This window comes from Fusarium fujikuroi, chromosome FFUJ_chr06, assembly GCF_900079805.1.
Source record: "Fusarium fujikuroi IMI 58289 draft genome, chromosome FFUJ_chr06".
Classification (NCBI taxonomy): Eukaryota; Fungi; Ascomycota; class Sordariomycetes; order Hypocreales; family Nectriaceae; genus Fusarium; species Fusarium fujikuroi.
In genome coordinates this window covers 947,198-960,332 of record NC_036627.1, presented here as the reverse complement: position 1 = coordinate 960,332, position 13,135 = coordinate 947,198, and the positions used below count along the sequence as shown (strand labels likewise).

General features: G+C 50.5%; 2 protein-coding genes; both read left to right on the top strand.

Annotated features, from left to right (window-relative positions):
• Positions 1–2,487: 2,487 nt before the first annotated feature.
• Positions 2,488–3,959, top strand: FFUJ_05647 (uncharacterized protein; the record flags this gene model as incomplete). XM_023578881.1 has 2 exons in its annotated part: positions 2,488–3,111; positions 3,177–3,959. 2 exons carry the CDS (start codon positions 2,488–2,490, stop codon positions 3,957–3,959), a joined length of 1,407 nt encoding a protein of 468 aa, XP_023431820.1.
• A 4,920-nt stretch (positions 3,960–8,879) lies between these two features.
• Positions 8,880–9,479, top strand: FFUJ_05646 (uncharacterized protein; the record flags this gene model as incomplete). Its single annotated transcript, XM_023578880.1, has 1 exon — positions 8,880–9,479. One exon carries the CDS (start codon positions 8,880–8,882, stop codon positions 9,477–9,479), a length of 600 nt encoding a protein of 199 aa, XP_023431819.1.
• Between the last annotated feature and the right edge of the window lie 3,656 nt (positions 9,480–13,135).

The window sequence follows — 13,135 nt, the reverse complement described above, 5'->3', positions numbered from 1 at the left end:
CAGCCTGGTGTAGCCTTGCCATTCCTCCACTTGGCTACCTAACCTCAGCTTGCTTGAATCAGTCAGTGACACCCAAGGCAGTCCACTCAACTCCGTATTGTTGTTATTCTCATTCTCATTCTGGTACGTGCTCAGCTGGTCTTTTCATCTCCCGAGACGGGCTGGCTTCTAGCCCTCGACTCTAACGCCAGAAACGCCAGAAACGCCCTGGACCCGGTCCTATGCTTTGTTTCCTCCACATCAAGTCTTTATTGCCTGCCTTTTTGGAAGTCTGTTAAATATAGTCTCCCATTGCCAGATCGGTAGCTTGTATCAGAATAGGCGCTTGCGCAGATTAGTTTGTGTTGGGCAGTTTGCACGTCCGTACTGTATGTTACTCTATTATATTGCATGGTACGGGATAGAGACTTGGCTTAGATCATGATCGTGAATGAATCTCATTTTGACCGTACTCGCAGCTTTGCTTCCAGACTAACCCAAGTAATATTTTAGTCGAACTCGCCTGGTAGCCGGGCTCCTGGGTACAGCACAGTGCTTGCCGGGGCTTAAATCAGAGTACAAGGGCAGGCTGCTCGGGCTGGGCTGCAGCGGGTACGGTACCTTAGGTGCCAGGTCTTAGGTCTTAGGCCTTAGGGGCTTGCCTGCGTTAGTACATACTTAGATACAGTGCACTACAGTACCCCGAGGACGGGAGCTGTCCCTAACGTGGTTTTCTGGTTTTTGGTCCATGAGGTGCCCTGCTAACTTACCTCCACTAGCTGGGGCCGGTTCCCTGGGAACGGCACGACACCGGCCCATCCGTCCCATTAACTTACTCCCGCCCTGGCCTTCCGCCACTTGCCTCCACTGTCCTGCCAGACAGTCAGCCAGCCTAGGCCAGCCAGTCCGTCCAGTCCACAGCCAGTTCAGTTTAGTCGGCCAATCCACAACATCTCGCCCTAAGAAAAAAAACCCTTCCTTCTGCTGCACCTTAGCTGCAGTGCACACACTACCTACCTACACTGCGCACTACGGCGTACACTACACAACACTACACCACGCACGCTGCACCTGCGCCTGGCCCCTCGCACAAACCCTTTCTTGGTCGCTTTCGTTAGACTCACGCCCCTTCATCCCCTGCTATTAGCTCCCCACTTCCCTGTCGCCGCAATTGTATGGGATGAGGACATCTTCTGAGAGGAACAGACCTTACCGTAGGTAGGGACAGGATACCTGTAGCTTGACGTGGTAGGTATAGCACCTGCCCTGAATTTACCTTACCCTTACCTCACCTTAACATTGACCCAACTCTCCCTCACCTCCCCTTCTTACTTCTCCATCATACATATCTCTCAGTTCTTCAACTCTCCACTCGCAACCTCCTCTTCTCCATCAGCATTCCCATCAAGTGCAATCAAAACACTCTATCAAAGCTGTAACCTCATTCTTGTTTGACCTTGGTCCAGGGGATGGCACCTCGTTTGTACATGCTCTGTTGTCGCCCGTGAAGGAAAAAGAAACAAATTTCACCAAAAAAAAAAGAGGAAAAAAGAAAAAGGAAGGACCCTCGCGAACGAGAACAAACAGCTCTCTTTCCGTTTCTTCGGGGCGTCAGACATATCTCAATCCCACGTCGATCGACAAACGCTTCCTTGGGAGGATATCTCCTCTTGCAGACACGCACAGCGAGACATACAGACAGACAGACCAGCACCAGTAGGAGGGAGACAGTACATATTTTGTCTCTCACCTGACTATTTCCGCACCCCCAAGAAAAAAGGGAAAGCAAGGGCAAAAAGGGCCCAAAACTGTCCCCTCTTTTATTTTATTTTTTTCTCCCCTCACCCCCAGTACCAAGTCTTAAGTCTCAAATCCCAGTCTTCGCAAAGCAAAGCAAATCCACAATCCACAATCCCCAAAAACCCCAGGCTCCATTTACGGTTGGGTGGTTCCTGGTTCTTCCCACGCACCGCACCGCACGCACGCACGCACGTACACCGTCGACGTGGATCAGATTGGATCGGAGGTTCCTCCCATCCCATTCCCTCCCTCGCTATAATTGTCGGCCTGTCCCGCCGCACTCTTCCCGCCCACGTCAGAGACCATTTTCATACTCCTCCGCCTCTCAGGAACCAGAACCTCCGTCAGGCCAGGCTTAGGATTGCGGTTCCAAGACCTTGTGGAATTTGCTGTCATCTCCCGCCGAGACATACACTCGCTCACTCATTCTTGACTCGCAGCAATCGGTCTTCCCGTCGACCTACAATACAGTAGGCACAAGACACGCGCGACAGCTCAAGAGAGTAAAAGACAGCCTAGGATCTCGACGACTCGGTTTAGAGTACTTGGCTATTTCCCTTTCCCTCCACTTCGCCTTGGTCTTGGATTATTTCCACCGCCAAATGCTCAGTTGCAGAAACGTCCCTCAAATCATTCAACTGCACGCATCTGGTATCATCGTCGCTGACCGCATCTGCCCGTCTGTGGCCCTTTGCGCCTCAACATAGCATGGCCGACGACAGCTACCGAAAAGAGTATCCCCAGCAGAGCCGCCCAGAAGACACTCACACTCGACCCCAGTCACATTATCCCCCTCCGCCGGATACCGCCCAGCGGCCCTCCGACGCTCCTCCATCCAGCATGGCTACATCAGTTACTTTGCCCTCCATCCACGACTCCCGTGGTTACGGCCCGCCGCCTGCAGCTCCGGGACGTGGCTATCCTGCCGACCCGCGATACGCATCTCCCAATACCGTCAATGGCTACCCTCCTCCCGGCCATCAGCCTCCGCCCGGTCAACCTCAACAGTACCTTCCGCCTTTGCAGCCGCAATCTGATCCCCGATCTTCGGCCTATCCTCCTCCGCCGCCGGACCAACGTAGTGGCTACTATGATGACCGCCGTCCACCATACGGGCAAGAGGCGTATAGCACGGATCCCTACTATGCCTACTACCGCGGACAGCCTCCTCCTCCTCCAGGACCTCCGCCGCCAAATGGCCACCCAGGCTACCGTCACATCCCCGCCGGCGTTTATGAATACCCAGTCGGACATGGCAGTGCGCCTCCTCTGACACAGGCAGCCCCGCGACAACGAACATCAATTGCTTGCAGATATTGCCGGAAGAGAAAGGTTTGTGACTGACGCGATGTTTGAAGGTTGTTCCATTGTCGCTCAAAAATGCTGACTATCTATAGATCCGCTGCAGCGGCTACCAGAGCGCCCCCGGTGGCAAATGCCAGAATTGCGCCCGTATGAACCAAGAATGTATCTTTCAGCCCGTATCTTCTTCAAGCTCAACAGCTTTTATCCCCGTGTCAGCTCTCCCAGGAGGTGTACCCCCGGGCACTCAACTCTTCGGTGCCTATGGGCAACCACTGGCCCCAGGCACAGTCCCAGCACCTCCACCACCCCATGCTGCTTATCAGCATGCTAGTGCCCCTCCCCCTCCTGGGAACTACTACGCGCCTGTCCAGTCACCTACAGAATCCTTTTCGTCTTATGGCGATGCGAGAACCGATGACGGCAGCCAGCTTGCAGGGCGACGACGTCGCAGGACGTCAGAAGAACAGGATGAAGGCTATAGACTGCCCCCTCCACGAAGTGCCGTGGATGAAGACCCGCGCAGAAGGTCTCCAGCAGAATTTTCAAACCACAGCAGCCCTGGTGGAGTGGGGTACCCTCCATATCAAGGTGCAAGACAGAGCCCACGAAACCCAACGAGTGGCAGTTTGCCTCAAGCTGCAACAACTGGTAGTTATGCAGCTTCTGCACCCGGCGGTCGTTCCCCGACAGGCCAAAATGGGTCTAGTGGTGCCTCCACCCCTGCGAGGCAGGGACAGCAGTCCCAAGGAGGAAATACATCGATCATGAGCCTGAGCAATTTGGTAGACAAAAGCGATATCGACAAGACCATGATTGACAGGCTCAACCGACCTGTACCTGGTCAGCCTGGCGCACGACGAGATGTCAGCCGCTAAGGAGATTGTATGGTGAGAGTTGACGCTGCCGGACACGTCAACGGAATGACAACGCTTGCCGAAGAGTCTGTTGGTTTCCGCTGGAAGGCTGCCGACAAGTTGATGACGAATGCATTGTTTTTAATACCCTTTCCGAATCAACTACACGTCCACATTTTCGTTGACCGGGAAGTGATAGGAGCGTGGCTCAAGTGAGGAGGAAAAAGAAAAACAGCGGGCGGGGGGATCGCGATAACAAATACAGGACAAGTTGTCAGGATCTAGAAAAAGACGCGAGTTTGGCGACAAACAACCCCTCCGTTCGGTTCTCAAGGTTTATTGGACGTTTTGTTATACGGCACTTGATTTTATGTGAATTGTCCTTGACAGACTGTTCGTTTCTCGGAGGGGGGAAGGATTTTGCCCGAAAAGCAACTACTGCAAAGTCGTTGTATTATTTTTAATCGGTCGGCCACTATGTGTTTCCAGGAAAGACGGATAGCCTCACGGCACCATACGGTTTGGTTTTATTTATGCTGATGCTTTGTCACGTTTGTACATTTGTGTTGTTTATGTTGTCTGTTCTGCTATTGTTGCCATCTGGGTAGAGAGAACGAGAGCCGTAGCGATATGGTCTCGGGTGATGTTTAAGGGTGTTCTGGAGAACGGAGGAAAGAGAAAAGCCAGATCCTATCAAAAGGTACTGGAGGAGAAGATGACAAGCAAAACAGAGTGAGAGAGCTCAGGGCTCCGAGAGGAGGATGATAGCAAATGCTGTGGGGTTGATTCTGAAGATTCTTTTAACTCTTGTTGTTCTTTTGCCTACGTACCTGAGTACTGATCGCGATGGTCAAATCCAATAGGGTGATGACCATGTATAAACAGAATTATATGTTGTGATTTTGATCGAGATGTGTAGGTGATGTGATGAGGTTTTTCAGTTCAAGGTCACTTTATGCTGAGAAGACATCTGCGTGCCTGTATAATCCCATACTGTCTCGTCGAGCACATCTCTCTCTGTCTCTCTCGGGACTGGGACTCGGTGGTTAGGCTCTTGCTTCCGCTGTGCCCAGCTAATGATTGGTTTGTCACAGGCGCAAGTCCAGGCGGAGAGGGGCAAACGAGCCAATGAGTGGCTCTAAATTCAAAGGACCTACCAGCAGGTGGCGTTGGAGTTGGCACTGGCTGTAGGTACTGAATGGGTTTATGTGATGCACTAAAACCACCAACCTTTATTTACTTGATAGACACATAGCCCATTGATTTACCAACTGGGGGCCAGAGTGTGGAATCCGTGGTTGATTATCACCGTATTATACTGAGCTAAAGAGTAAGCGGAGATGCACAAAACTGGAGAGGGGACGAGGAGGCAAGAGGACAGAAAGAGAGAACGGCTCAGGCCAAATCAAGTCAAGCCAAGCCAAGCCAAGCCAAGCCAACAAGCAGGGACAAAAGACTAGAGCTCACAACTAGAAATGCCCAAGTTAGGATTTAGGCAGGCCAGAGGCCAGGCAGGGAACAGGCCTCTCCGAGGGGGGCTTCTACAGTATGGACTGAACACAACGATCTTGTTAGGGGAGTGGGCAAGCAACGGATGCATGGTCATCGAGTGTCACCCGAAGACTCCCGGCGGATACTCGGCAGATACCGTTGAGATTTACCAGGGTATCCAGTGGGAAGGAGTAGGTACAGCAATAAGGCAGAAGGATTTGAATTTTGATGATGATATAGATTCGCACGGCATGGGCATCCATTCAGTTAGGTTGTAAGTATGTATGTACCTGAGACTGAGAGTTTGGGGGACGGAAGCGGGAAAGGCGTTGACAGTAACAAGGTTTTGGGGACTGGAGGGGCATTACAGCACGGTTGGATCAGAGGCCAGGCTCGCCCAAGGGACAGAAACGGCGTTTGACTTTGTCCGATTGACGGTTGATCAAGAGAGGAGCAGAAGAAGGAGAGGGAAGGGCCTCGCGGGGGATGGGATGGAATGGAATGGCGGGGGGCGGACTAGACTACACAGGCGGCTCTTTGTTTACTATGGAGACAGACAGACAGACAGACCATCAGCAGTAGTCTAGCTATCTTGGTCTGGTTTACAAAGAGCGGTGGGATAAGAGCGTAGATGCATGTAGGCGAGAGAATGGAGTATGCTCAGAGAGGGGTAGGCAGAGCAGAGAGAGTACTGAGAGAGAGAGAGAGAAAGAGAAAGAGAAAGAGAAAGAGAAAGAGAGAGAAGACAATCACAGAGTCGATCCACATGGTTAGAGATGATATTGACCGCTATCTAGACAATAAGAGTAAGAGACGGGGCTCAGTCATCAAGTGCATCTTGAAATGCAGCCTTGCGGCATACATGCATGCATACCTACAGTACAGTGTGGTCCAGTGCAGTAGTGGACTGACCATGGCTGGATGATGCAACGGGTAGTGGGATTAGTTACAGTAGGCTCTGGAGAAGAGGGTAGAGAGGCTACCTTGAGGCAGGCTGAGTACAGACTGCATAGGCTAGATGCTAGAGAGGAGGCTTTTTGCGGCTGTCTATCAAACCGTTGACTTTTAGCGTTGATCACCCAATTCGAGTCAAGTTCAAGGGTGTAAAATGTCTCATTAGTAGCTGATTGTGCTGGGTGAGCCGTGAGCGTGTGTGCCTTGTCAAGGGGGGATGGGAGGGGGGAGGAAGAGGAAGAGGAAGAGGAAGAGGAGGGCGAGAAATATTGAGAGACATTACTATACCCCTCCCTCCCTCCATCGGACTATTCCCACCGCCCCAGACCCTCTCGGCCAGGACATCCCCTGTCAATCCATTTTCTTGTGTTTGAAAATAAGTTGAGGGTTTCCATATGGAATGTTGGTCTGAGCACTCTCAGTTCACCCACTCACTCATTACCTGTGAGGACGGGAAGAGCACATGACCTTTGGCTGATGTGGTCAGCAAGACATGGGCAGTTTTAGTGAATTGATTTGTTGGTCTGAGCTCTGAAGTCTTGTTTGTTGGTGATGTAACTGTTGTGCTAGCAACACGAGGCTACAGAGGGACTAAGAGCCATGAGACGAGACGAGATCAGACTCTGGCCTCAGGTACGAGCCGTAGACTTGATAGATTAGCGGACGATTATAGCCGTGACACCGGTTTCCAATGGTCCAAGCGGTGGGCTACTAATAAACTACGTATGCATGTTACTCTACTTGATATTGAAAAGTCTGAGCTCAAACGCGTCTAAGAATAAAACGAAACATTCATCTTGTCAGCCAAACTGACGATCCCCATGAATCGTGACAGATGGCATGGCGTTTGCAGTCTTGCTGAATAAACGCGGCATTTTCGCCTTTCTCTAGTATTGAAAGATTGATATTACAGTGGATAGAGCCAGGGGTAGTAATGACATCCCTTCTGCCGTGGTGCATCACAATTCCAGGGACCCGGTTCGCAACGTTCTCTGCCCAGGCACTCACTGGAAATGCGCTCCAACGGCAGGGGATTAGGGCCAGGGCAGGGCTTGCCGAAAGAGCATGCATACGGTTTGGGATACCTAGTGAGGAATACGGACGGATCAGGATCTGGATCTGGACATGAATAGGGGATTAGAATAGACACTGTAGCTAAGCAAGGGGGGCGAGGAGGGGGAGGAGGGGCTATTGACCGACACCGCGATCAAGAGGGGGGACAAACTTGAGGGGCGTGTGAGTGAGTGAGTGGATGAGGACTGAATGACTGGCAGACAGACTGAGAAGCGATGATCTGATGAGGCGGCAAGGTTTTGCTTGGACTGTGCTTGGCCCTTAGGCGTAGTCCCCAAGACAAGACTGACTGGACGTGGACGCTCGTGGGAACTGGAGAAGAAGGGAGCAAAAGTGGAAATGAGTCAAGCGAGTTCGGCCAAGGGAATAGCCGTAGACTGTAGATGTACTAAAAAGGGGGGCGTGTAAGTCAGTCATTGTCTGTCTTAATTAATCTCGAAGAAGAGAAGCCTCGCAAGCCGTTGGTGATATGATTGTGATAGCGATTGTGATTGTGACTGCGAGAGACTAATAAAACATAGAAAGCGGGGAGGCAAGATATTGGTAATGCAAACAGTAAAGATCAAGCGACGGGAGAGTCTAGAGCTGATGCTGATGCTGATGCTGATGCTGTAGTCTACATCCTGGTTGAGCTGACTTGGGCTACTACCCATTACCACCGAGACACGAGTTCTGATACGAGAAGGAAAAGGTTGAGTTGTGTCTAAAACTGACTGTTATGTGATCAAGCTGTGATAAGACAGACGTTGCCTGCCGCTGTCAAAACGTGATTATGAGGCTATTTCCGTCGAGTCCGCCGCCATAAGGTTAATGGCACCCTAAGGAAATTCCCCTAAAAGCTGGGGAATGCCGTCCTGAAAAAAGTATTCATCGAGTTGATGTTGATAAAGTTTCCGTCGCACGTCGTGTCGAAGTTTCAGAGTCAATGATGAGTCCATCTGTCTGTCTCTAACGGAAGGATTGTGATAATCAAAACGGCAGGCAAATTGAGTGGCATTTGACTCAGGCATGAACTAAATCTCCGAAATCCATGATGAACTGATGTAGAAAGTAACAGGCATGTCGCTGAAATGCCAGTGTAAAAACAAATATCCATTCTTGAAATGCTTGCACGCAATGGAATGCGGGTGGCCTCACAAAATGCAATCAGAGACAGAAAAAAAGGGGCTACTGAGATGAAGCTATACTACATGCCAAACCACGAGATTGCAGCTGACCAAAACCGCTATGGACCGTCCCGACGGAACGAGGCGATTCTCTGAGACACCAGAAGAATGGAGGGAGAGGGAGAAATGCATTCGGCCGCAATACGAGTATCGTGTCTAAGACATCAATCTACTTTGATCATCAGGCACTCGGGCGAAGATCGTGATGAAGAAGTTGCAGGGTTGTCTACATCAGCAGGAATGCAAATCAAGGGACATGGCGATATCTCTTGTCTCTCGGAGAAGTGGCTTTCAGCTGGGTAAGGTATGGAAATGCTACCTCGGAGCTACAGCTACAGCTACAGCAGGTAGAATTTACCAGTTACGTTTCTACCTGACAATAATCTCTCCTTGGTGTTTTGCGCCTCGTCACCACCAACAACTTCTGATCAACAACTCTACTTCGTACACGCCCATACCCGATACTCTGGATTGGGAAAACCAAACTCGGTTTAAGCTTTTTCCACGCATAGAGTTAAAGCAGAAGAAGAAGAAGAGAAAGCTCTTCGTTTTCAGCTGTCCACAGTGCAACTTTACCTCCCGCGAACCAGGAAACCCGGATCGCCTCCCAGCTCGCGTAATCATCCCAGCTCGCCGGGACTGGGAGGCAGAAATAGAGAGAAAGAGGCGCATGCGGACGTTTCTGTACTACGTGGAGGGCGAGATCTGGCCGAAAACGAATCTTCGTAAAGAGCGTTCGAGGGGCACTGGAATGCAAATGACGTCCTTTCCAAACCGAGACCAAGAGCCAAAGGGTCCGGATGTGCACGGGAACAGCTTCGGAGGTTCCGTGAGCGGCCTCGGCGATCCAAACTGACGGGAGCTGAAGACACTTCCCGATATCGTACTCCGTGAGCAGTCGTGACTCTGCCTGACTTCCTTTTGAGTTCGGCGACGGTGATGGTGACGGAGAAGGGAAGGAGTTTACCGACCTCGACTTCCCGCTTCCGGACCACGGGACGTCACGGGATAACGGACGGTTCCATATTACAAACGGGAAGGATCGAACTCTACTGCTTCAGTTATCTTTGCAAACTTGGAAGAGGCAACAGCAGTGCAAGTGCAGCTGAAAGATGAACCCCACGGCAAACTCCGTTCTGGGCCTTTGATTTCTATTTCCATCATCATCATCATCATCACCTCCGCCGCCGCCGAAGACTCGCCCTATTAGCAACTCCGGCGATGCCGTCTTCCATCACGAGACGAACAGGGGCCCTCTACTTTCTATATCCGGCCGAGGGAGAATCATATCAGCCGGGATGTTGTGGAGATGAAGAGCGGTAAAGGGCTCGAGAGCCATTCTGCATCGTCTGGAACCACTGACGCCTTGGGCTGGTCTTGACGTTTATGGATATCCAACCGTCTGGAACGGGAACAGCCTTCTCTGGCAAGAGGAACGAGACGAGGGAGAGGAGTTTCCTGAATCTCCGCGTGACTTACTCGATTCTTTCAGCGTGTGAGTCAAGACCAGAGTACTTGCGCCTGGAATCGCCAACCTAGGACTTCCTTGCTCCCGAGCACGAATCAACAATGGACACTTTGCTGCCAGTTCCGTCAAGACACGACAGGTCGCCTTGAGAGAAGACGATGCAAGGGCTTTGATCAGACATGCCCACTAGGCAACGATGATCAAGTCCAACTGGACATTGAAACAAAAACCATTTGGTTTCTATTGCTACCATCTTCAAGATTTCTGCTGACCAGAATTTTATCGTCATACCGTAACGATAGGAGACACCAAGCTCAAACCCCCCTTTCGAAGAATGGATCAACCCATCACCAGCGGGCAGCTCACCTCTGCTTGACTTGCTAAAGGGATCAAACAGTTTTGGCTATGGCAGTCAAGCTATTCAGATGTTTGATAAACCAAACTCAGACTCGATCCCAGAAACCAACTCGGCGGCGAACGATTATACAATGAAACAAAGGGAAAGAAAGAAATAGTACTTTTGCCCACGATCTGAGAAATACAAGACTGCTGACTTGTGGTGTCCTTGCTGGGTTCTAGCTCGTGTTATTTCCAGTCGGATATTAACTGGAAAGACCAGAGGCTATAATCTGTAACCAGCACCAGACTTTAGTTGGCGTTCCCCTGCATTGAGTAATGCACCAAGAGTCCCTGCATTTTGACTATTCGGAATCCTCTCCTGCCGACTGTATTTACACGGCTTTGAGGAAAAGCCAGCAAGTGCTGAATTGCTCGTGATTGTCGGCTCGCTGTCTTGGTCTAGTTTAGACATGATATGCTTGCAGACAAGAGTCCTAGGTTGCATCCTGCCATTAGCTCCTAGAGACCATGCCTTGCGGGGATTACTAGACATTACCAAGTTGCTGCTGCATATGTTCACAGTTGAAGCTAGTCAAGGGCAAGATGGTATCAAAAGTCTCGATGACTTTACTGTTGATACAAGTTAAGCAACAGTACTTTAATAAGCACGGACCCTATACTTGCTGCCGACCTTTCTTCTCAGCAGTTCTATCACGGCTTCTGTGGTTCATCAATGGGCTTGCTGGTTGTCACTTTGTAATTTGCGAATTCTCATCGAGACATGCAACCGATAAGAACCTTCCAGCAAGGCTGGTCGTTATATACCACCATCCGTTGAACACTCTACTGTTTAACATCTTTGGAAAGCGTTTGTCAACCAAAAGCCTCTATGTCTTTGTTTGATTCTTCTGGCTCGTTCCTTGCTCCTTGCCCGTCGGCCAAATTCCCTACAGGGCTTCAGATCAACCATTTGGTACCCTGTAACTTGCTTTCCTCAGGTCTTCGCATCGGTTGCTGATACTCGACCTCGGAGCTTACCTTTCTCTCGATCCATTGCCCATGTCTACAGCTATTCTGGTTTCCACTTTCGTACGTCTCGCTTGGGCGACACTCGCCGCCTTAAGGGGACTAATGCGGCCGGGCCGGAGACCCGGAGACACAACAGCACGCTCCACACTGTGTGAAGGAGAAACAGGACGCCTGGCCCTTTTCTCTTCAATTAGAAACCGGTCAGAGTCCGTCTCCTTTCGAACGATGTTGGTGGCTAAGTAGCGTTGAGTGATTTCGGTATCTGGACCCATGAGGCATCGCGACATATCATGATGGGGTTTGTTGGCTGAAGAAAAGGGACGGGAAGGCCCGCGCGGGTAAAGAAGGGATGGAACCAACACACGACAGGGGTGGCTTTTAGGGCGTCATGCAAGACAAGATGGGGTAAGGGTGCACTTAACTTCGGCTCTAGAGAGACCGTCTATGGGCTTGGTGTTACGATTCCACCGTCGTTAGGATCGAGACCAAAGGTGGATGAACCTATTTGGCATATCCCTCAAGTTCTCGCATCAATGCAAGCTAAAGTGGTTATCGCTTTGGCTTCGGGTTTGGCCGCCCAGCCTCTCCGTGGCTGGGCTGGATACGATGGGCCCGAAAAGACCCTCAAAATAGAAACGAGTCAAGAGAAAATACTCCCTTACAGACCATAAAGCTCGTAGTGAGCCATTAGCTCTTCAGTAACCTAGAGATAGCCTCTTGGTCTATTTGATTCTGTCGGAAATCCCGATTCATGGCAAGCCCGTGGCGTGTCACTCATGAGTAGTTTGGTCAATTCTCCCGTGAGGGTCTCGACCGAGATAGAGATTCGCGACGTTCCCGATAATAACATATTCCATCTAAAATGGGGAGGTATTGAATAGCCAGTCATGAGGCATAGATGACAAGATCGAATCGATAGTGTGAGAGTGAGAGGGGGCGATGAACTTCAGCTGAAGACTACACAGCTCGCTATATCTAGTCTATCTGACACGATCTCGACTAGTGACGAAGTATTCTTATCTTGTGGGTGAGTGACATTTTCTGTGCGAACGCTACAAGGGATATAATAGTCTGGTGTGTTGAGAGGCCGTCGACATGCTTTGAACGAACACGGTGGGCCATCGCAGCTTAAAGTGAAGTCCCTTTCCCTTGAACGGCCTCCGGGTGAATGGTACTCTGGTACCTGGCTCTTCGCTCGCAGTTACGTTGTACGCCTGCTGAAGACGAAAATTACCCAGAGGTGTTTAAGGATTGAAAATGGTGTCGACTGACTCTCGGGGTTAAGTAAACATAAGAAAGGTGTCTTTCGAGAAAGGAATTGTGAGTATATCACGAAAGGTTGGCCTGTATACATCGGTATCATGCTTGGAGTTGTGTAAAAGTTGGCCATGAGCTATTATGACAAGATTACATATGAAATATGGTAGCTGTCGTTAAAGAACAAGGCAAAGGCCCTATGCTAAAGAGGAGATTTGGACCCTATGGATTAGAAGATCTCTCGATAGCTCGGAGCTCAATTGATCTGTTGCTGGAGTCTTGTTTGAACTACCATGCCCTCAAGGCTGGCGTCAGTCCTCAGCTTGAAACAGTGATTGAGACGGCGGTACTGAAGCACAACTCTCGATACGCAATAATCTTGGGATCTCACTCAATGGGCGATAAACGCACTTGTTGCT